Here is a 23,159-nt window from a genome sequence, read left to right as displayed (position 1 = left end):
GGGCTGTATGAGTCTGCTCTGCCCGCTACAATACAATGTCACACACGAGGGGCTTTCACCAACAGACATCACTGTCCCCTGTCCTGGAGGCTGGAATCCCAGATCCAGGTGTGGGCAGGGCCAGGTCCTCCTGAGGCCTCTCCTCGGCGCGCGTAGACGGCCGTCTCCTCCCTGTGTCCTCACGGGGACATCCCTCTGTGTGTCTGTGTCCTTTTCTCCTCTTCTTACAAGGACACCAGTCCTATTAGGTTAGGGCCTCACCCTTATGACCTCATTTAACCCTAGTTACGTCCTTAAGGGCCCTATCTCATCTCCAAATACGGTCACATTCTGAGGAGCTGGGGGTCAGGAACACCATTCAGTCCATAATAAGGCTCATTATTATAACATCTACAACACACCCTCGGAAATACTCTATCACATTCCAGATTGATGGTTATTTTCTCTCAACACTTCAAAGATACTAGCCCACTGTCACCTGACACCCTTTAGGCAGAGGGCATGTCTGTAGTGGGCTTCATTGTCATCCTTTTGTAAACCATCTGTCTTTTCATTTGGTAGCTTTTTTTTTTTTTTTTTTTTTGCCGTACGCGGGCCTCTCACTGCTGTGGCCTCTCCCGTTGCGGAGCACAGGCTCCGGACGCACAGGCTCAGCGGCCATGGCTCACGGGCCCAGCCGCTCTGCGGCATGTGGGATCCTCCCGGACCGGGGCACGAACCCGTGTCCCCTGCATCGGCAGGCGGACTCTCAACCACTGCGCCACCAGGGAAGCCCTCTGGTAGCTTTTATGATTTTTGATTCTTGAGAGTTTGCAGTTTTATTGTGTTTCTTGGTGCATAGGTGACCCTTGAGCCACTCAGGGGTTAGGGGTGCCAGCCCTCCTCAAAGTCAAAAATCTGAATATAATTTATAGTGGGCCCTCTGCAGACGCGGTCCCTCCACAGCCATAGCTCCACAGCCGAAGATTCAACCAACCTCGAACCATGTGGGTCTAACGCGTTTACTGTTGGAAAATAATCCATGTGTAAGTGGACCCGCAGCCTCAGCCTGCCCACTGCTTTGCATTTCTTTTGGAATTTGCATTTCACTTTTGGTCCACAGAGGTATTCACCTTGGAGCATGGCTGTACCTTTTTGCTTTTCAAAGTTTACATCGGTTCTATAGTTGCTAGGTGGCCAGCTGGTCTTTCCCACACCCTCCTGAGGGGCAGAAACAGTGCTTCCGCAGGGGAACCTGCGACACCTTTTCCCCAGAAGTCACTCTGAAGCATGGTCTGTCCTCCCCGTAGCAGCCAGAGTGGTCTTTGTGCGTCACAAAGCTCATGCCACCTTCCTGCTGACCAGTCTCCTGTGAGCTTTGGTTATTCTAATCTGGACAATGGAAGCAGTAATTCCAGCTCATTGAATGTGGCATATGTATTATATAATTATATAATATAATAAATATTAAAAAAATAATTCCAGCTCATCAAGAGAAAGCGGATGAGTGGTTGCTTGGGGTGGGGTGGGGTGGATAGAAATTGATCACTAACAAGCAGGGTCTCCTCTGGGGGGGATGAAAATGTTCTAAAGGTCGGTTGTGGTGACGGTTGCACTGAGACAGGCTGGGACCTGGGAACTGGGACCCTTTGCTGCAGTGCTTACATCTGGACAAATATCTCCTTGAGCAACAAAATACAAAGAAACTTTAAGGGGCTAAAAATAACTGCGTGCATGTACAGTTGGGGCAATTACGGACAACAAGATACAAAAAGCCCCAAAACCCAACTGCCACTTCTGAAGAGCCGGGAGCAGAAGCAGGGTACTGCGCATGACCCCTGCACACACCACGACCAAAGGGCTGGGCGGGGCTTCCCTGGTGGCGCAGTGGTTGAGAGTCCGCCTGCAGATGCAGGGGACGCGGGTTCGTGCCCCAGTCCCGGAAGATCCCACATGCTGCGGAGCGGCTGGGCCCGTGAGCCATGGCCGCTGAGCCTGCGCGTCCGGAGCCTGTGCCCCGCAACAGGAGAGGCCACAGCAGTGAGAGGCCCGCGTACCGCAAAAAAAAAAAAAAAAAAAAAAAGGGCTGGGCAAACCCCCTAAGTCACCGCTCCAGCCCGACCCCAGGACACACCCCTACCCGCCCCCCATAGAGGGAACCAGCTGCCCCCCTCGGGAAGTGAGCGAGGGAACCTCTTACTTCTTCTCGCACCCTCCTGCTGCAGCAGGGGCCCCAGTACAGCCCTGCCTGAATTTCTTGTCTGCCTTCTGATCCATTTCTATTGATTAAGGGGGCAAGAGCCCTGGAGGGTAACAGTGCCACCTCCTGACAATACTAAAAACCACTGAATTGTATGCTGTAAGTGGGTTTGTTGTATTTTATGTAATTATAGCTCAATAAAAACGACTCTTAAAAAATAATTTCAACGCATAAAGCTGTTTTGAGGGGAAAATGAAATATCCTATTGGTGTTCTGAGACTCCACTTCTAATCTCGGGGTAGTCCCCCCACACCCCACCAACAAACAATTCTCAGACACCGGCGGGGCGCCTGAGAATTCAGCTCAGTTCTCACGCTACCTGCTCCGAGGTGGCGTCAGAGCCTGAAGGTTACAGATCCAGTCGCACAACGCCCGCACGCCCACGTCAGACGTCAACTGCAAGTCTAGGTTGCTACCTGCGCTTCTGACTCACCGGCTACAGACTGGAGGTTCCCACGACCTCCTCCTTGGACTTCAGACACCAGCCCCAAGTGCAGGTTGTCACCTGTGCTTCCAAGCCACTGGCTATAAGTCAGAGGTTCCCAACCCTCCTTGGGATCGATGAATTTGCTAGAGTGGCTCACAGAACTCAGAGAACCTTGTTACTTGCTAGATCACAGATTTATTTTAAAAGGTTATGAACTCAGGAACAGCCAGATGGAAGAGGTGCACAGGGCAAGGTGTGAGAAAGGATTCAGAGCTTCCATGCTTTCCAGGCAGTGCTCTCCCCAGATCTGCACACGTTCACCAACTCGGGAGCTCCCAGAACCCCGTCCTTTTGGGTCTCTATGGAGGATTCATTACACATGCACGATTGATGAACTCTTGGCCCTTGGCGATTAATTCAACCCGCCGTTCTTCACTTCTCCCCTCCCCAGAGCTCAAGGGTGGGACTGAAATTTCCAACCCTCTAGTCACTTAGTTGGTTCTCCTGGCAACCAGCTCCCATCCTTAGGTGCTTTCCAAAAGTCAGCTCATTCATATAACGAGACACATTTATGCTCTTAACAGTTAGGAAATTCCAAGGGTTTGGGGAGCTGTAAAACAGGAGCTGTGGGGCTTCCCTGGTGGCGCAGTGGTTGAGAGTCCGCCTGCCGATGCAGGGGACGCGGGTTCGTGCCCCGGTCCGGGAGGATCCCACATGCCGCGGAGCGGTCTGGGCCCGTGAGCCATGGCCGCTGAGCCTGCGCGTCCGGAGCCTGTGCTCCGCAGCGGGAGAGGCCACAACAGTGAGAGGCCCGCGTACCGCAAAAAAAAAAAAAAAAAAAAAAAAAACAAACAAACAAACAAAAAAAAACAGGAGCTGTGAATGAAGATCAACTATATATGAGAAATATACATTTGGTCATCTGAATGACCAAATACATACTTCTTTTTAAAAAATTTTTATTTTGGCCGCGCTGCGTGGCTCGCGGGAATCTCAGTTCCCCAACCAGGGATTGAACCCAGGCCACAGCAGTGAAAGCCCGGAATCCTAACCACTGGACTGCCAGGGAAGTCCCCATATTTCTTATAAATCACAGTATCACACTTATACTTTAAAAATCTCACAGTGGTGTCTGACAAAGCCAGGCTGTCCCCAAATGTTAGTTCCCCTACTTCCAGGTGGGATGTTTCCCTCTACCTCTACAAGGATGCAGTCATGAGCCACTGCAGTCACTGACTTTCAACCTACCCTGAAAGGAGGTCAGGGTGGAGATCAGGAATGAAGTGCTCTGTACTCTGGGAAAAACTGGCAGAACAGGTCTTCAGATAGTTAGATATTTTCAGCAGATTTTCTGAGTCCAATTTCTTGCATCTTCTCATACCTAGAAAAGCACTAAAATTATTAACAGGGACATCTGCACCTCGTGACTAGCAGCTAGCCTCTGTGAAAATGTGTGTTTGACTGCATGTGCCCCTCCCTTCACTAAAATCATGTCTACTGACCCCCCCAACTCCACCTCTTTGGAGCAGTTCCTCAGAGCCATCTGAAAGGCTGTCTCTCAGACTGTAGTCCTCACTTTGCCCCAAATAAAACTTAACTCACAACTCTCACATTGTGCATCCTTTTTCAGTCAACAGGGCCAACACTTACTGGGCACTAACTGTATGCCGGGCCCTGGGCTAACCAAGCAACGTGGGACCTGCATATTACAATCTCCAGGAGACAACAGCTAGCTGCACAAATGGGGAGACCGGGGCTCAGAAAGACAGAGTGACTGCCCACGGTCACAAAGCTAGTAGGCCTTGGAGTTGGGATCTATTGTCAGATCCTCTGCGTCCAGAGCCTAAAATCCTATATCAAAAGGGAGCCTTCCCTTAGTCCACCAAGCAATTAGCTTGATGCCTGACTGCACACAGCACTGCACTGTCCGTGGTAATGATGGAAGCGAAAGCACTTCGATTCTATCCATCTGACCTCAAGGTTTTCTATGCAGACCCCGTTCTTTGCCACCTCTGTGCCTTTGCTGCAATCCCTCCCTCTTCCCGGGATGGCCTTTCCTACCTTTTTACGTCCTTATCCTGCTTAGTCTTAAAGCTCCTGCTCAAAAGCCATCTCTCCAGCATCACTTCGTGGACCTCGTTTTGACATGCAACAGGTCCCTCAACGGTACCAAGTCCACAAACGTATCCTCACTCTTCCATCGCAATCCTGGTGCATCTTCTCCCCCACCCTCCAACCCTCATTCCCCACCCTGCCCATCTGCCCTGTCTGAGCACCTACTCAGATACTAGGAGTCATCCTTTTGGAAGGAAAAATTCCAGACTTTAGAATGGGCAAAAATGATTCTTAGGTATTCTTTTAACAGAATGCTGGAGCCTCCGATAAACATGATTCTACAGGATGTGTGCCTTTGTTATTTTTGCCTAGATTATTCCGTACCTCTGTAGAGGTAGAAGTTAACCTGGAGAAAACAGACAGCAATGCAAATAATTTGCACCCACTGAAAGGCAAATTACCTGTGTCCAATGAAATACAGCTGACGTTGCCCTATGGATAGACCGGTTTTTGCAAATTCATTTCAGCATGCCTTTGACTTCTCCTCTGAACAAGTTGTAACACATTTTTGCTTCATTTATTATTAAGTGAAATAAGATCTTTGACATGTGTTCATTTTACATGTGTATGAAAATCATGATTCTATCTTTAAAAAATTATCCTTTGACCCCTGACATCTCCTTCCCCACCCCGTACCCCCAGTCCATCCTCAAACCTGACAATTTAACTTCCTAAATGTATCTTGTACCTACTCACTTCTCTCCATCTTACTTGCTACGAACAGTCTGCCTGAACTGGTGGTAGCAAGCAGGATATTAGGATCCTACCTGGCCATCTTCCCACCCACTCTCCACCCAGCAGCCAGAGGGATTTCATTACAGTTCAAACTGTATGATGTCTCCCCTCTGCTTAATCTCCTCCAAGGACTTCCCGTTTCTTCTAGAATAAAGACTAAGGTCCTTGCTCTGCCCTCCCAATCTCTACATGACCTGGCCCCATCTTGCCCCACTACCCTGCTTCATCACCACACTTCTGCTGCACTGAACTTCCTTCATTTCCCATGTGGCAAGACCTTTCCTGACTCAGGACCTTCACACAGGCTCTTTCCTTACCTGGAAAATTTTTCCCTTCTTACCTTGTTTACTTCTGTTTGGCCTTCAGATCTTAGCACAAATGTTAATCGCTCACAGAAACCTCCAATCTCCTGGATGAGCTCGGGTCCCGTCTTCTCCCCAATATAATGTCATGACCTTTGACTTCTTCTATAGCATATACCTTGTTTCCTAAGTATATACTTATTCGATTAATGCCTGACCCCTCTTCTAGGCTGAAAGGTCCCTGAGGGCAAGGACCACGTTTATTCTGCTGACCTCTATTCCTGACACATATCTGGCCTTCTCTGGATGGACAGGTGGATGGATGGGTGGGTGGATGGATAGGTGGGTGAATGGATGATGGATGGAACATGCATGGAGAAGATGGATGGATGGATGATGTACGTATGGGTAATGGATGGTCAGACGGATGGATGAGGAGGGCGCTATTCCTCCTAGGTGACTGGCCGTCACAGTTACCTCCTGTGTCCTCAGGGCTCAGCGCACTCGGCATTGTCCCCTTTCCAGGCTCATGTTCCCTTTGCTCCCTCGGGCTGTGCTATGAATTCAGTATGAGCACCTTGGATTGTGTCCATCTGAGCACAGTCTGGCCCGCGCATGGTGGGCCTAAATGTACTCTGTACAGTCATCTAACTTTTAAGCATGCTTTGCAGGCTGGCACCTGGGCGGAGCTCGCGCCTGCGCCATCGGTGGGCGCTTCCGGCGCCACGTGGACGAGGGAGGCTGCAGGGACCGCGGGCCAGTCAGCCGGGGTTTGACCACGGTTCCCACCCCGCTGTCTCAGCAAGGCCGTAGGCCTCTGACCGGGCGGGGGCGGGGCGTGCCAGAGGGGGCGGGGCCTCGGGGACCCGGATGCGGCCCCGCCCCCGCACGCGGAACCGGAAGTGGAGAGGGGCGCCTAGGAGCGGCAGGAGAAGCGGGAGCGGCGGGAGGTGGCGGCGCGGCGGAGGCAGGGCGGAGCCGGGCTGGACCGGAGCGACCGCAGTGGTGGTGAGCGAGCGCGCCTTCCGCCAGGTGGGGAGGGCCGGTTCCTCAGTTGCGGTCCCGGGGCGCCGCCGGGTCCTGAAACGGGAAGGAAGCGGCGGCCGCGGCGGTCTCGCCGCATTTCCGCTCGCGGTTTCGGGCGCGGGGGGAGCGCGGGTGAGGCTTCCCGGGGCAGGGGGCTGTGGTCGGAGAGAAGGGGATGGGCTGGCTGGGGGCTGAGGGAGGGCCTGGGCCGGAGGGAGAGGCTGAGGTCAGAGGAAAGGGGGCGGGTTGGGGGAAGGGGAAGGGGTCGGGGCCTGAGGGGGAAGGGCACGCGGTTCTGAGCGGTCGGGGGCGATGGAGGGGGAGGGGCCCGGGGCTGCGGGCAGGAAGGGGGAGGAGAGGGACCAGAGGCGGAGGGGTCCGGGGTATGAGGGGAGGGTGCCCGGGTCCCTAGGAGAAAGGGGCCAGAGGGCCGAGGGGGTCTAGGGGAGGGGAGGGGCCCTCCAGGAGGGGGCGCAGGACCCGCGAGGTCGGGGGAAGGGGCAGAGAGAGAGCTTAGGGGGAGAGGTCAGGCCCCGAGGATTTAGGGGAAGGGGGCGGAGGGCCGAGGGAAACTAGGAGGAGAGGGGGCCTACGGGGAGGGGATCCAGGACCTCCTGGAGGGTTAGGAGACGGGGGCAGAGAGCCGAGAGGGAGGGGCCGGGGCGGAGGGCTGAGAGGGGGACTAGGGTAGGAGAGGAGCCCTACAAGAAGGGGTCCGGGACCCGGGGGGCGGTCAGGGGCGGAGGGGCTGGGGTCTCCGGGCGGCCGGGCGGGGCAGTTCCCACCCCGCTCCCGGGCCCGCACCTAGCGGGAGGTGTTGCAATCAGGTCAGTGGAAATGCAGCGACCGGCGCAGCTGCAGAGTTGAGAGGCTGTGGGTTGGGAACAGTCCCTCCTCTGGGGGTGCTGGAAATGAGCTGGAAGGGGCTCTTGGGGAGTATTCCGACGCGAGCTGGATGGCCCTGCCGGAGGGTCTCGGGTGGAGGGGGACAGGGCTTCCTCCCCCTGGGATCTGGCCGCGTCGGGCTCCGGGGCGAGGAATCCTCTTCCCGCTGGACGCAGCTCCGGAGGCGTCCCTGGCGAGCGCTCCCCGCTGGGGCTCCGCGGTGACTTGGTCCCGCGGAGCTTGGTCGGGGCTTAAGCCGCCGGGGCCCGACCGCGTGATTCGGCCTGGCGGCCCCGCAGGCCGGCGCTGGCCCGGGCCTGACGGCGGGGTGAGTCACCACGCCGGTGCCGCAGGTGGGACTGCTCTTCTCCTGGATGGAAGGTACTCCTGGAGCCCAAGGAGCAAGGAAGGGTCCTAAAGGCCCCTCCGGACACAAGAATGAAGAGCGGAGGATGCAGGGTTGTCTTTGATGCTCTGCCCCTCCCCCCCTCCAACTGGCAGTTCGCCCGCACTACCTGTGACTTTTAGTTGAAACATTTTGCGGGACGTATCTATAAAACACTTAAATTGTATGAATGGCATTGGTGATGCAGATCTTTGGTCCGTGGCACTCAGTAGGGGCTGGGGAGGCACATGATTGAGGGAGAGAATGGTGGTGAGCCCCGGGAACTGCCTTGTGTTGCAGTGGCCTATGTCCTGGGGTGGCGCGTTGTCCATCAGGTTTCTCCTCTTTCACTGGGCAGGCGGTGCTTTGAGTCACCTTGGAGGAGGCCAGGTGGGAGGGGAGTCCTCTGAGCAGTTGTGGTGCAGAGAGTGGGCCTTGTGATGTCTGTTTTGGCTGCTCAGATACTTTTCTGTTCCCTTTGGCTTCCTGCTGCCCTGGAGAGGGTGAGGTTAATGGAAAGCTAATTGTGCGTGGGTGGTTTCATCACCTCACAAAGAAACCCTGTCCCTGTCCCCCAGCCCCCCAGCACTGAGCGACCACCAATCTACTTTTGGTCTCTGTAGATTTGCCAGATCTGGCCATTCATATAAATGGGACTGTATAATATCTGGTCTTTTGTGTCTGGCCTCTTTCACTTAGCATAATGTTTTCAAGAGTAATGCATGTTGTAGCGTGTGTCAGTTCTTCACTCTTTTTATTGCCAAATACTATTCCATTGTATGCATAGACTACCTGCTATGTATCTATTACATAACATGGACATTTAGGTTATTTTCACTCTGGGGCTGTTAGGAGTAATGCTCTATGAACATTCCTTTACAGGTTTTCTGTGGAAGTTTTCATTTCTCTGGGTATATACCTAGGAGTGGAATTGCTGGGACATACGGTACCTCTGTGTTTAACCTTTTGAGGAACTGCCAGACTTTTTCATTTTACTTTCCCACCAGCAACATAAGAGGGTTCTGATTTCTCCACACCCTTAGCAAACTTATTATTGTTTGTTTTTTGGATAGTAGCCATTCTAGAATGTGTGGAGTGGTATCTCATTGGTTTTGATTTGCATATCCTTGATGGTTAATGATACTGTCTTTTCTTGAGCTTATCATCCATTTCTGTATCCTTGGAGAAATGTCTGTGCAGGTCCTTTGCCCATTTAAAAATACGATTAATTGTCTTTTTTATTATTGAATTGTAAGAGTTCTTTATATATTCTCTATGATTTGAAAATATATGTCTCTCTGTGAATTATTTTCACTTTCTTGGTAGGTGTCCTTTGAAGCACTAAGTTTAAAACTTTGTCCAATTTATTTTTTTCTCTTTTCACTTGTGCTTTTGGTGTCATATCTAAGCATTATTGCCAAATTCAAGCTTATAAAAATCTATGCTTATGTTTTTTTTTTTTTCCTAAGAGTTTAATAGTTTTAGTTCAGACATTTAGGTCTTTGATCCATTTTTCAGTTAGTTTTTGTGTATGGTGTGAGGTAGGGGTCCAGAGGCATTACCTCTGGATCCAAAAAATCCCAGGCTTTTAATTTTTCAAAAACTTAAAGTGTTGAGAGGGTAATAAATTATTGTAGATTTGAGCCTGTCACTAGCTGCCCTTGGGTAGACTTTTATAGATGCTGGCTGATAACTGCGATACCCAGAATGTACTAAGTAAGCAACCTGCAGAAGTTAGGGTTTCCAAAGGGGAAATTGAGTGTGAGGAGGACCAGCAGAGCATCACCCCTCTAGTTCCTAAAGCATGGCAAGCCGTGTGCCGATACAAATGGTGTTTGCCTGTGACTGGTTTGTTCCTGGAGAACAAGGGGATTGTATTCATCTGTAATGTCTGGCAGTGCAGTGTCCAATCAAGAGGTGCTGAGCTGGTGGCTTGGGGAATTGGAGTCTTGGTCCTGTGCAGTAACCATACCCGTTCATCAGAGATGCAGCCTGCTTCTCCTTTGCTCGCCCAGTCGCCCCTCTTCACATTCCAATAGCCGTCGCCACCCTGGGTTTCATCCCAGCCACATCATGATCCCTTCCTTCAGGGAGTGCTTCTCTTATGTTATTTTTTCTTAAAAACCCAGGGTAATAGAATTTTATGATTTTTAGTAGAGTCATAAATTAGGATGGCCCAGAAATGGAAAGCAGTCAGGATTCTAGCGAACAGGAAATGTATGTTAGCAATTGAGGCAATAGTTTCTGGTTGCATTAAGAAGAAACTTCAAACAGTTATAAATCTTTTGGAACTTTTTTATTTTCTGTAGTTTCTCACTGTGGCTGAAAATCGGTTGAGTTTTTTGGTTAGTAAAATGTAACTCTTCCCACCCTCCTTTCAGATTGCTCTGCAAAACCTCGTTATGTTTGGGAGGATTTCAGAGGTATTCTAAAAGGACCTCCACACGTAAAGATTTGCCCTGGGTGCCCGTCAGCACATATCCTTCTGAGCTTTTTACTCTTAATCTTTTTACAGACAGAATAATTCACAAATGCCTGGAAATTCCTCGTTGGATTCCCGTGTTTTAAACAGAGTTTTGTGAGCACCTTTCATCTTTACTTGGAAAAGAAAGGTTTGTGCACTGTGAACATTCTCCTGTGCTCTCCCGTGGGTGGGCAAGGTAAAACCCCTTTGACAGGGAACACGAGGGGTGTTCTTTTGCTGGGTTTGCAGAGATTGGGATGATACTGTCTGGGAGGAAATTTCCTTGTTTGAAAAATAAAGTCAATTTCCAGTGTTGCCTGTGGTCTAGGAAGTGGAGGGGATTCTGCAGAACTCTGGAGTGCAGGACCTGGAGCATCTCTGTCCTGTCTGAGCAGCCACCTGGCGCCGCCTTCTTGTCCCATGGTGGGCGGGGGAGGCAGCGGGCACGATGTTAGGGAGAGCCTGGAAGTGCTCACCTGCGCACGAGTGAAACCGGCTTCCAGAAAGATGGGTGAAGAGTGGGCTCTGCTAGCGTTAGCCCCATGAGTCTGGAAAAGTCTCAGGCTGGGACATCGGCTTTCACCTTTGCCTTCGAGGGGAAGTGAGCCTCGCTGGAGACCCCCGACTTTTGTGTGACCGTCTCCTCAATGGTTGGAACTCTAGGCAGCTAGAGTCCTGCAGGTGGGCAGCCCCTTCTCCAGGACAGTGTGGTGTCACGGGGCACACTTGGCTTGGGGAGTCAGAGGCTGAGGGCAAACCGTTTAGCTTCAGGCAGCTGTTTCCCCATCTGTGAATGGGCGCATTGGTTGTGCTGAACCTAGTCCGTCGGCTCTCGAAAATTGTGTCAAAAGCAGTTCACGTCTGGGAAATTCTTTTTTTTTTTTTTTTTAAGAAACTATTTCTTGGTTAAGCTCTATGTGTTCTGTGTTTTACTTTAATCTCAAAAGAAACTGGTCTTTTATTTATTTTTTTTTTAATTTATCTTTGGCTGCGTTGGGTCTTTGTTCCTGCGTGTGGGCTTTCTGTAGTTGCAGCACGTGGGCTCAGTAGTTGTGGCTTATGGGCTGTAGAGCGCAGGCTCAGTAGTTGCGGCGCACGGGCTCAGTTGCTCCGTGGCATGTGGGATCTTCCTGGACCAGGACTCGAACCCGTGTCCCCTGCATTGGCAGGCGGATTCTTAACCACTGAGCCACCAGGGAAGTCCACGTCTGGGAAATTGTTGCCATGCTTTGCCGTACCTGGTCAGAGGGGAACAAGGTTTGAAGTGGCCATGAAGGGACATTGCTGGTCCTGTCCCACCTGGTGGCACATGATTCCCTGCCCAGGTGACATGGCGGGAGTTGCATCTGGAAATCTGAGAGCCCTGCACCCTGATTCGCCCCTGCCACCGCCTTGGACTTGTGACCCAGCGGAGCTGGCGGGGGGTGGTGGACCTGGACAGGGGAGTCTCAGGCTTGTGAAGGGCTCTCGTCCAGTCTGGGTTCACACAGAAGCACGGTGACCCCACAGAGCGAGACTTGCTCGTCCTCAGTTCAAACGCTGGGATGGGGCTTCTGGTTGATTAGATGAAAATAAGCTTTCAGTTGCTTCCTGGCCTATGTGAAATTTTATAAGTACTTTTGGGGAGAATGAATCCATTCTTCTCATACATAGTTTTCTTTTGAAACCCTTAAAAGCTAGATTTTGCCTTTGCAGTTAAGAAAAGAACAATGTGGTTCAGTTGTGAAGCTGCATCATGGTTCTGTCCACTAGATAAAACATACAGAGTTTCAGGACTCTGCTGAGGAAGCAGGGTGGCCAGTCTTCAGAGCTGCCTAGTAGAGGACAGGTTGGCATTTATGTGCTATTTTCCCAAGTAGATGGCAAAGCAACGCTTGAAATATTTGACTTGTCAGAGTCCGAGTTAAGAAAATCATTATTAGGTTTCCAGTAATTTCCAAATTTCCACTTTGAAGTTAAGATGGGTGCTTTTCAAAAAAATGGTGGTAAAATACAACAAAATTTACCATTGGTGACATTCGGTGCGTTCCCAATGTTGGACAGTATCGTTGTCATGAGACTTAGTGGGAGAGGAAGATATTCCCAATGAGTGAAGTAAGTGCACACGTGACTTTTTTATTTTCCAGAAAATTTCCTCACTTGAGTTGAAGCCAGGAGCATTTCTCATTTGTTTCTGATGCCGGTCGACAGCAGTATTAGAGCTAAAAAATGTTGCGTTTCTTCTGTTCCTACGGGTGTCACTCAGGGATCATGAGTGACTATTTGAGCTTGTAGCCCCCCAGCCTGCCCTGTGCCCTCTAGGGTTTTGGGGTCCCAGGCAAAGGTGTCTGCGTCGGCCTCTGCGCAGGGTTCTCCCGGGCTTCTGTAACTGCAGGGCTGCTTTTCCAGATGTGGAAAGCCTCGGCCGGCCACACCGTGTCCATCACCCAGGACGACGCGGGAGCCGACGACTGGGAAACTGACCCTGATTTCGTGGTACAAGACACCAGTCTGCCTGCCTTTCACGTCTCCCGGAGTGGATTTCCCCAGGGTTTGGGTTTGGGTGGGCGGGTGGGTGGTTGTCTTACAATCCAGGCTGTGGGGTGTACTCGTCATTTATTTTTCTTTTCAGAATGACGTAAGTGAAAAAGAGCAGCGATGGGGGGCCAAAACCGTCCAGGGGTCTGGGCACCAGGAGCACATCAAGTAAGAGACTTTCTCGGTATTTGTGTGACAGTGATGTTCTGAAAGATGAAGATAAGGCAGGGATAAGAGATAAGGTCATGGCTTCATATGGTGGAATTGCTTTTGTTTTGTTTTGTGACTCGATTTTTTATTTTATTTTGTTTTTTATTTTTTGCAGCATTGTTCTTTGTATGTATGTATGTATGTATGTGTGTATGCATGTTTTGGCTGCAGTGGGTCTTTGTCGCTGCATGCTGTGACTCGATATTTATACAGTAGGTGAATGTAAGACCTGACGTGTACATCTGCGTGTTTGTGTACGTGTATGTATACGGACGTGCTCGGTAACTTAAAAATTCCCATCGCAAATGACTTCCGTGCTTCCAATTCTAGAGTCTGTTTTTCAATATTGTGGTTTTCATCGAGGAACACAGTTACCTAAGCTCTTCTCTCTGCTGATGGGAGGTTTCTAAAGTGTGGATGTCTTTGAATACCTTAGACCGTAAACACCCTTCTTTAATTTTTTTGTCATACTTTTATTATTTTATCGTCATCAGTTGGATGCCACGAGCTGAATTCTAAGCATTGTGTTCTCTTGAAAGCCTCAAATAGGAGAGCTGCTTGAAGCGTGTCATTGTCTGCCTCAGCACTGTCGAAGCTGGCCACGTCTGGGGCAGCCTGTTTTCCTGTCGGGAGGTGTAGATAAAGGGGGCTTTTGCAATGTGCTCAGCCTGTACCAGCCTCAGGGCGCGCGCTCCCAGGCCCTGGTTGTGAAGGTGCCCTCCCGGACTGCTGACCCGCTTTGGCCACTGGCAGAGAGCTGGTCTTGCATGGCCCTGGGATCTTTGCAGTAAAATGAAGCTGTTCTTGGCTGAGAGAGACTCAGTAGATCGTCCCGAAAAGGAGGTGAAGTCTGCAGCTCAGGCGTTTTAGACACCAGTGTTCCTCCCTCCCTGAGTCGCTGAGCCCACCCTTTCCCCACAAGCCCCTGAAGAAGGGCCTGGGACCGGCCGGAGGAGGTGGTGCCAGGGGCTGACTCGGGTCGCCCGCTGTGGGGTTAGGCTGCTTTCTGACTTGATGCCATCTGGGCCTCATCTCTTCTGTTCCCTGTGGCTTCAGAACATGTTGGGGAGGGCAGGTGGGAGGAGAAAGGAGCTCTCTCATCAGGCAGCCTCTGGGTGGGTAGAGCTCAGAGAGCACACAGGGACAGGACGGCTGTTGGTCCTTCCGTGTTCTTGGGAGGCTGGTCTTCCTCCCGTGCTCGTCAGGGGGTCGGGAGGTGGCCAGGCCTGGTTGGTTTTGTAGCCGAACTTCTGGGATTGTTGTCCAGATGTTGAGGTGTGGACATGTTGTCCCTTGGGCAGAGAGGAACCGGATCAGGTGGCCGTCGTGTTGCTGTGGGTCTCCCGACGGAGACAGCTGCAGACGCTTCCTGGCCTGCCCGGTTTTGGCCACATCTTGTGATCTGTCCAACTGTTCCCAGTGTTTAAAGTAAAAGTGGCGCTCACATTGTAAATTCCGCAAACCCCTCACTTCACCTTTGAATGAAAAGCTGGAGTGCTCCAAGGAAAGAGCAACTGTCTAAGTGTTTTGTGTCTCTGGGCTTCTGTCCTAGGGCTGCCTGGGGTGTGGGGCTGTTGACTCTGCTTTTCCCCTCTGCCTCTGGGGACGTTTACAGAACTAGCTCTCCCAAGTCAGGTGTCTGATAAACCCTGAGGAGCTTTTCCCCTTATGGGAGAAAGTCCACATTTCAGCACAGCTCTGTGTGTGTGTGTGGGGGGGGCGTTGGGATGACTCACTGTGTGAATTCAGATTAGTTTCTTTTTTCTGTTAACTTGCATCTGAGAACTGCCGAAGTTGGGGGACCAGCTGGTGGAACAGTAAAGCGAGCACAAGGGAGACAGGGATTGGGGAGCTACCGAGTAGTGAAACCTTGCAGAGCTGCCGAGATGACACGTCCTGTCCTCGTCTGTCCCACTGGAAAACAAGGACGCACGTCTGTCTGACCGGTTTCTTCCTGTTTGTTCTCTTCCCCCCAAGCATACACAAGCTGAGAGAGAATGTGTTTCAAGAACACCAGACCCTCAAGGAGAAGGAGCTCGAAACGGGACCCAAAGCCTCTCACGGCTATGGAGGGAAGTTTGGTGTGGAGCAGGACAGAATGGACAGAGTAAGTGCCCGGCCACGTCGCGGTGGGTCCTGGCGTGCCTGACCTCACCATGGTCGGCAGAGTGGTCACTCAGGAGCCTCCCCCGTAGATGAAAAGTTGGGAGTCTACTTGTTGAGGACGGATTTGCCAGAAGTAATCCTCTCTCCATTGACCTTACCCGCGAAGGGCTCCCGTTTTTGGAAGGTCTTTTAAGATGCTGAGTTGCTGGGGAGTGGGTGGTGTGTCGGGAGCCCCGGAGCGGGAGATCAGGTTCTGCCAGAGGCCGCTCTGTGACCAGGATGGAGGCCTGGAAGCGGCTTGACCGTGGGTGTGGTCGCCACCGCGGCGGTTCAGCCTGCGGCCTGAATGCCACCCATTTGCAGACCGAGCTGAGTCTGCGGGCCTTGGTTCACATCAAGGGTGGAAATTCAGCCGCCAGGCGTGCTGTCGTCCTTCCCACATTTAGTGAACTTCAGAGAGGACCCTGGCCCCCGGCGTCACGCCACTGCCCACCAGGCTGGGGGCAGGCAAGTCCAAGTAGGTGGAGACTGAAGCTGTTAACAGTGCAGCAGCCTTTGCTGGCACTAGAGAAGGGACTGGATCAGCTGGCGGGGCTGGTGTCCGCCCTGCAGAGAGGATGGTAGACTGTAGCGCGTTTGCAGTGAAGCAGGTCTGCAGTCTTTAGACGTCCCCAGAGAGGTAGGTTTTTCCCAGGCTGGTAATGCGAGATGTCTGCCTTTATTCTGTGCAGAGGTATCAACTGGGTTGGATTCTGGGCTGTAATTCCACCCCTGTCCCCCTTGTGCCTGGATCGGACTCGGCATCTGAGCTGGGCCTGGAATGACGCGGCTGTGTCACAGTATGCCATCTGGGCTGTGTCACCACAGAGTGGATACATGGGACCTGTGGGCACCCCAGGCCAGGTCTGAAATGAGCCTGGAGACGGAGTCTATGAAGGGCAGGCTGCAGGAGACAGACAGGGACGCCCCCGGTGACCCCGTCACTCCCAGAGACGTCTGGACAGCACACAGGGGCGTGGGGAGCAGAAACCATCTTTGGATCCTAGAAAGTGTGGTGGCTTTTAGGAGCACAGACGGGCAAAATCCCCATGTTTTTCGGGCAATGAAAAAGCATCATGTAGGTAGAAGCCTTTCCCACCTAACAGAGTCCAGGCTCTCAGGGTTACGGGGAGTGAAAGCAAAGAGACGTTCAGTATAATCTGGGTCCCCAGCTCTGGGTCGGAAAAACCTGTTGGGGAGAACGTTGCAGATGCACCAGGAAGCCCTGGATGAGGACAGTGAGACAGTTGTCGGGGCTGCTGCCGGACTGCCCTGTGCGGGCTGAGCCTCATCCCCCCGGCACCCGCGGCCCAGGCCCCTCGGCTCCTGCAGGCTTCCTGTCGGCCCGCGGCTGCCTCTCCCCGTGCTTTGTGCTGCCCTCTGCCAGCGTCACTCCTGCGTTGTGCTGTCTTTCCTGTCGAGGCCTGGACAAGCGGTGCTCGCCTCGTGCTGGGCCTGGCACCGTGAAGGCGCTCAGCGGACGGTGTGTGAGCTCCGGGAGCCACGTGTTGACGGCACCCGGGCGGCTCAGGGAACCGAGCTCTCACTCCAGCTGGCGGTTCCCCTCAGGTGGACCCAGCGGGGGGCGCCGCGGTCGGTGGGTGCTTCCTCCCCTGCAGCTCACGGGAGCGCCACTGGACCAACCTGTCATCAGAAATCACTAAGGTTCCAAACCGGAACAAGTGACCCTGAAGCTGTTTGTAACTTGTCCTTTCCAGACATTGAAAAAGAGCCCTGAGATCTGCGTGTTGAGACTGTGTGATAGAGACTTCCAGAAAAAAACACATCTTGGGCAGGCACCTACTTGTGAGAGGATTGTGGACTGGGAAGGTGCAGCAGCCATCGGGATCCCATGTGCGCTGTGGTCTGAGCATCTCCCACGCCTCTTTCGGGGCTCACGGGGGCCGTGGTCCATGATGCAGGTTTTGTTCCTCGCCAGGCACATGTCGGGACCAGTGTACATTCCTGCTTTTGGCAGCGCTCTGCCCGGTGCTGACTGTTCAATAATAAATACTGTCTTGTCAGCGTAAGGTCAAGGGCAATTTGAGGGATAAATCTGTTTTGATCAAAAAGTTGGAAAAATTAATAAGCTGTCACTGGCCATATTTTCAGAGCAGTGTCCTTAGAACTTCTTTGTGATGAAGAATCAAGTTGGGGAATCCTCTCTGCGTGCTGCTGCCTCCGTGTTACTCTGCTGACGTTCTCTGGGTGAGACCCAGAAGCTGCGGGTGGGTGGTCTCTGCCGCAGAGGTTTTCCGAGGCTGCGGTGCCGTGGATCTGCTGTTAGCTACAGGCATCGGAACCAACCCGGAAAGGAGAGAAAGTAACAGCTCCAAACTTTAAAGTAGAACCTACTTGGCTCCCTGGGCTGTGGAAAGAATGCACGCTCCGAGTGGCCTGCAGAGTTCTCAGTTGTGGCGGTGACTCCGCAGTGGTTGGATCCCAAACCCAGCTGCTGAAGTTGTAGATGAACAGGAAGGGGGTCCACAGTGCGCTAGCGGGTCCCTCACTGCAGGAGGGCCCGAGGCGGGGTGGCTCACTGGAGTCATAGTTAACCGGGGTTTGGGTGTGCCTTCTCGCCCCGCGCTGGGTCACGTGGCAGGCACGCGTCCTGTGTCCTCGATGTCCGCCAAGGGTTCCGTGACCACTGTCCATCCTGCTGAGGGAGCCTGGGACCCTGGTGCCGAGCACTGAGGGTCAGGGGCCTGGGAGGCTGGAGCAGGACGGGGGCTGCTCAGAATTCGGGGAGTGTTTTCAGCCTCGCGGCCGCCATGGGGTCTCAGGCAGCTCCCGAACTAGCTGCGTTGCCGAGACACAGAGGCAGCCGTAGACGTTCTGCGAGTGCGTGGAGGTGGTGTGCTCCCAAAAGCTTTACTTACAAAAAGCCTCAGTGCCGGGCGTGGGCCCTGGGCCATGGTTTGCTGACCGCACCGTGGGAAACGCCGCGGGAACCCTGGGGTGGACTGCTTGTTCGGCACGTGACCTTGAGAGGATGTCACCAAACTCCCTTCCTGCCCGTCCGGGGGGCTGATGATGTGCTGACGGGCCCACTCCACTCCCGGACAGGCTGGGCGCACAGTGGCTCTTGACTCTGAACGCGAGGCATGACTCCAGCACACCTGTCTGTGTCTGCATTTGTTAGCAAAATGCATGTTGTGTCCTGATTCCTGGGTCCTGTGGTGTGAAAATGTCCTGTTTGAGTAGCGTGATGGTTGCCAGCGGTCTTCCCGGAACTGGGTCTCAGGAGTCATGTTGCAGGCTGCTGGCTCTGTGGTTTCCGGATGGGGCCTGGCCTCCTGGCTCTTCATGCCCAGTCATGTGAGAAGCCCCCCCTTGTGGCCGGGCTTCTTGGGCAGTCTCCGGGGAGGCTGGTAACGGAGAGAGTTCGGGGAACACCTGACCGTGGCCATGGCTTGCGATGCCCCCCGGGAGGCAGCTTCCCCCAGGCTAACTTCCACGTTGAGTGGTTTCAATTAGGGTCACCCACGCTGACCACAGGTGCGGGCTGCCCCCTTAGACCCCGCATGGGGGGTGGGCAATGTGGTGATACCGGCGGGTGTCTGACGCTTTTATTTTTGCAACCTGTTCCAGTCAGCTGTCGGCCACGAGTATCAGTCGAAGCTTTCCAAGCACTGCTCGCAGGTCGACTCCGTCCGGGGGTTTGGAGGCAAGTTTGGCGTCCAGGTGGACAGAGTCGATCAGGTGAGTGAAGCATCCTGGGCAGCTGGCGCCCGGGGAGGGCACGGAGCCAGTCCTCATAGGTCAGAGCCCACCGCCAGGTGTGTGTGCTCCTGACTCCGTGGGACTGCAGGGTGGGTGTCCTGACCACAGGGCCCCCCTTTCCAGTTGCTTTGAGATGATTGGCCCTTTAAGAGGCGAGAACAGGGACTTCCCCGGGCGGTGCAGTGGTTAGGACTCCGTACTCTCACTGCCAGGGGCCCGGGTTCGATCCCTGGTCAGGGAACTAGGATCCCACAGGCCGTGTGGCCAAACAGACAAACAGAAGAACAGTCAAGTGTAAGGGTTTTTTTACTGATTGCTGTAGAAACCCCTATGTTGGTATCTACTTATCGGATGACCCCGGGACAGCCTTAGATTCGTCCAAGGATGCCAGCAGGGACTGTTTACCCCCACTGTCCCTACCTGGATGTCACTGTGACAGGGCTCCCCCAAGGGTGTTCAGAGCGGACTGGCAGAGTGCCTCCCGCCTCCCGTGCTGTGCTGAGCGTCCGGTTGCTGCCCCGCTGTTCTCGAGTCCCTGGCTCAGGGCCGTCAGCCCCTTTGTTTTATGTCGTGGCATTGCGAGCCTGGGCTTGGGGGTTAGGCCTGGCTGTGTGTGGCCACGGTCCCACGTTCGCCCTTGCCCCGGGCTGCGTGCGTGGTGCCCACCTCAGCGCCGGGCCTTGTTCCTGCGTTCGTGTGGCTCTTGGGGAGCCCATCTGAGAAGCGGGCTGATGGGAGTCGGCCCAGGTCGGTGTCCCGTGGCTGAGCTCGCACCGAGGGGGTCGGCCACCGGGGGAGGCAGGGAGGGACAGGCCGCTATGCTTGCAGCTTGGCCTGGGCAGCGCCCCCCGCCCCCGCTTCTGTGAGCATTTTATGGGTTACGAATTCAAAACAGCAGGGCTTTGGGAAATCAGAGATCAAAAGATAACACGGTTCATGTTTTTTAAAGTGTCCTATGCATCGTGGATCCAGGCATTTAAAACCGCATTTCCCTTTTCTCTGTGACTGCAGTCTGCTGTGGGCTTTGAGTACCAGGGGAAAACTGAGAAACACGCCTCGCAGAAAGGTGAGATGTGAAAGGCCCCGGTGATGGGAAGGCAGCCCCGCCTGCTTTTGAAGGGCAGGAGCACGTTGTCACTCGAGGCCTCTTCCTGGGGGCAGGGGTGTCGCCACGGGCAGTTCGCTGCTGTCGCCTTCAGGTGTCTGGTCTTCTGGGTGTGGTGTGACAGTGGGGTCCCTGCCACGCAGCCCACGAAGTGCTGGCATCTCGTGTCCCCGTGCCACCTCCCATGTGGCAGCAGAAGCCGCTTCCCCTCACCCGTGCAGCGTTGCCCCTGAACGGTTCCCTCTCTGACTTGGTTGGCAAAACTAACTTTCCCCTGAGGATGGAAACAGCTGTTAAATTACTGACGTTTTCAGCGTGTACGTGCGTCTTCTGACACGGCGTAGGCTAATCTTTATGAGGTAGTGCTCCCTGGTGAAGCCTTTCTGTAAATGAAAGCCTATGGGATCCTCGTTCCCTGACCAGGGATCAAACCTGACCAGGGATCAAACCTGTGCCCCCTGCAGTGGACGCGTGGAGTCTTAAACACTGGACCGCCAGGGAAGTCCTTTGAGGTTTTTTTTTTTTGCGGTACGCGGGCCTCTCACTATTGTGGCCTCTCCCGTTGCGGAGCACAGCCTCCGGACGCGCAGGCTCAGCGGCTGTGGCTCATGGGCCCAGCCGCTCCGCGGCACGTGGGATCTTCCTGGACTGGGGCATGAACCCGTGTCCCCTGCATCGGCAGGCGGACTCTCAACCACTGCGCCACCAGGGAAGCCACCTTGAGGTGTTTTTTGCAAGCTTGTTTACTTCTGCCTCTTGTGGGTCATCCGATGACCCAGGGAAGTAGCTCGGCCTGGGAGTGCTCTAGGCCCCGCCGGTCCACCCAGCCCACCTGGCTCGATGTGTTGGAGGGGTCGTGTCTTTTCTAGAAAGACCCATGCAGCTGCCTAGCTGTCTTTATACACTGACCTTTATTTGAACGGTTACTTCCCAAAGTAGGCCTGCAGCTCACCTCTGCCCTTCAGTAGTCGAAGGGGACCAGACTGCAGAGGCACACAGACGCGTTCAGCGTCACCCGTGTGTGGCAGTGGGTAGCTTGTTGTACATTTTAAGATGCGTGCTTGACCTCCTGGTGAGTCTTGCTTCGTCTGACCAAGGTGGCACTTGGCCTGACACACTTTCCTGACCGCTGCCCTGTCTCCCCAGACTACTCGAGCGGTTTCGGTGGCAAGTACGGCGTGCAGTCTGACCGCGTGGACAAGAGCGCCGTGGGCTTCGACTATCAGAGCAAGACGGAGAAGCACGAGTCGCAGAGAGGTGGGCCGCGGCGGCGCCCTGCTGACCGTCAGGCACCCCGGGCCCCGTTGTTTCTCATGCATTCACCGACACACACCCAGGGGACTTCTCCCTGATGCAAATCGGTTTATGTTATATTTATATAATTTTTCTAACTTCAAGTGTTTGGATGTCCCTGTTACTTTCTGGACGGTGTAGGTGGTTTGTCTTATTTCTTTTTCTTTAAAGATTTATTTATTTATCCATTTTGTTTATTTTTGGCTGCGTCAGGTCTTAGTTGTGGCACGTGAGCTCTTCGTTGTGGTGCGTGGGCTTCTCTCCAGTTGTGGCGTTTGGGTTTTCTCTTCTCTAGATGTGGCGCGCAGGCTCCAGGGCACGTGGGCTCTGAAGTTTGCGGCACAAGGACTCTCTAGTTGAGGCACGTGAGCTTAGTTGACCCCCGGCATGTGGGATCTTAGCTCACTGACCAGGGATTGAACCCACGTCCCCTGTGTTGTAAGGCAGGTTCTTTACCACTGGACCACCAAGGAAGTCACGGTTTGTCGTAATTTTGATGACTGCTGAGTCCTCTGTTCCGTGGTCAGGTTAACTGTTCCTCTCTGGAATGTGGAATTTAGGTTATTTCCAAGTTTTGATGTTAAAAATTGCCTACAGGGACTTCCCTGGTGGAGTGGTTAAGAACCTGCCTGCCAGTGCAGGGGACACGGGTTCGAGCCCTGGTCCGGGAAGATCCCACATGCCACGGAGCAGCTAAACCTGCGCGCTACAGCTACTGAGCCTGCGCTCTAGAGCCCACGAGGCACAACTACTGAGCCCACACGCCTCGAGCCCGTGCTCTGCAACAAGAGAAGCCACTGCAAGGAGAAGCCCGCGCACCGCAACCAAGAGTAGCCCCCGCTCGCCGCAACTAGAGAAAGCCCGCGCGCAGCAACAAAGACCCAACCCGAAGTAAACCCCAAGACCCGAAAATAAAATAAGTAAATTCATTAAAAAAAAAAAAATTGCAGTGAATATTCTGTTATATACATAAGTGATTATTTAAAAGAATAAATTCCTAGCAATGGAGTTGCTGGGCCAAAAGACGTTGAATTTAAAATTTTGATAGAGCCTTCTAGATTGTCCTTAGAAGCCATCCTGACTATCCCTTCACTGTGATGTAAGTGACCAGTTACGGCCCTCTGCCCTCTGAGGTGTGTGTTTATGGAGCTTGACTTAAAGATTCAGCCCCCACTGCAGAGCTCCTGATCTGTTGGTGGTTCTGCATCGTTTGTTTTGTTTGGCCTGCACATTTAAATTATTTGAACATTGGCCAGCGTACAAACTGAGAGCTCACGTACTTTTTAAAACCCCAGATTTTTTTAAGAAACAAAAATGAAAGCCATCACCGGAAACCCCACTGGCTTGGCATTTCCCCAGGGGGATGGCCGTTGGGCCTGAGGGGCTCCTGTTTGATGAGGGCGGTGCTTCCCTTACACCTGGCAGGGCCTGCCTGCCCTGAGGCTGCTGGGCCTGCTGCGTGGGGTTCCTTTAAACTCTGCCTTCTCTCTCTGCTAGGCACACACCTGTACTCCTTTGCACTGTATGCCTGCTGCCAGTCAGCACCTGCTGTTGGATCCTGTTCATTTTTACCAGATTTTCTCCCCGA

The 23,159-nt window shown here is 53.3% G+C and overlaps 1 protein-coding gene and 1 long non-coding RNA gene across 11 annotated transcripts in view; one reads left to right on the top strand and one right to left on the bottom strand.

The window, feature by feature from the left end:
- Positions 1–2,452: 2,452 nt before the first annotated feature.
- LOC132525532 (uncharacterized) lies at positions 2,453–6,262 on the bottom strand. The gene is made up of 3 exons (XR_009542282.1): positions 5,857–6,262; positions 3,915–4,047; positions 2,453–3,276 (listed from the first exon to the last, which is right to left on the bottom strand). It is a non-coding gene; the product is annotated as an uncharacterized LOC132525532 (long non-coding RNA).
- A 434-nt stretch (positions 6,263–6,696) lies between these two features.
- Positions 6,697–23,159, top strand: part of CTTN (cortactin) — a 33,250-nt gene continuing 16,787 nt past the window's right edge. For 2 of the 10 annotated variants that reach the window (XM_060158267.1, XM_060158264.1), the window contains exons 1-7: positions 6,698–6,826; positions 12,967–13,053; positions 13,190–13,263; positions 15,283–15,412; positions 19,042–19,152; positions 20,185–20,239; positions 21,425–21,535. In XM_060158267.1, coding sequence (XP_060014250.1) covers positions 12,967–13,053; positions 13,190–13,263; positions 15,283–15,412; positions 19,042–19,152; positions 20,185–20,239; positions 21,425–21,535 — 568 coding nt within the window. In that variant the 5' untranslated portion in view covers positions 6,698–6,826. The other 8 variants (XM_060158272.1, XM_060158268.1, XM_060158269.1 and 5 more) reach the window with 8 other exon arrangements.

Source organism: Lagenorhynchus albirostris, chromosome 9 (assembly GCF_949774975.1).
Source record: "Lagenorhynchus albirostris chromosome 9, mLagAlb1.1, whole genome shotgun sequence".
Classification (NCBI taxonomy): Eukaryota; Metazoa; Chordata; class Mammalia; order Artiodactyla; family Delphinidae; genus Lagenorhynchus; species Lagenorhynchus albirostris.
Note: the sequence above shows the minus strand (reverse complement) of the source record. Positions and strands in the feature narration are given on the sequence as shown.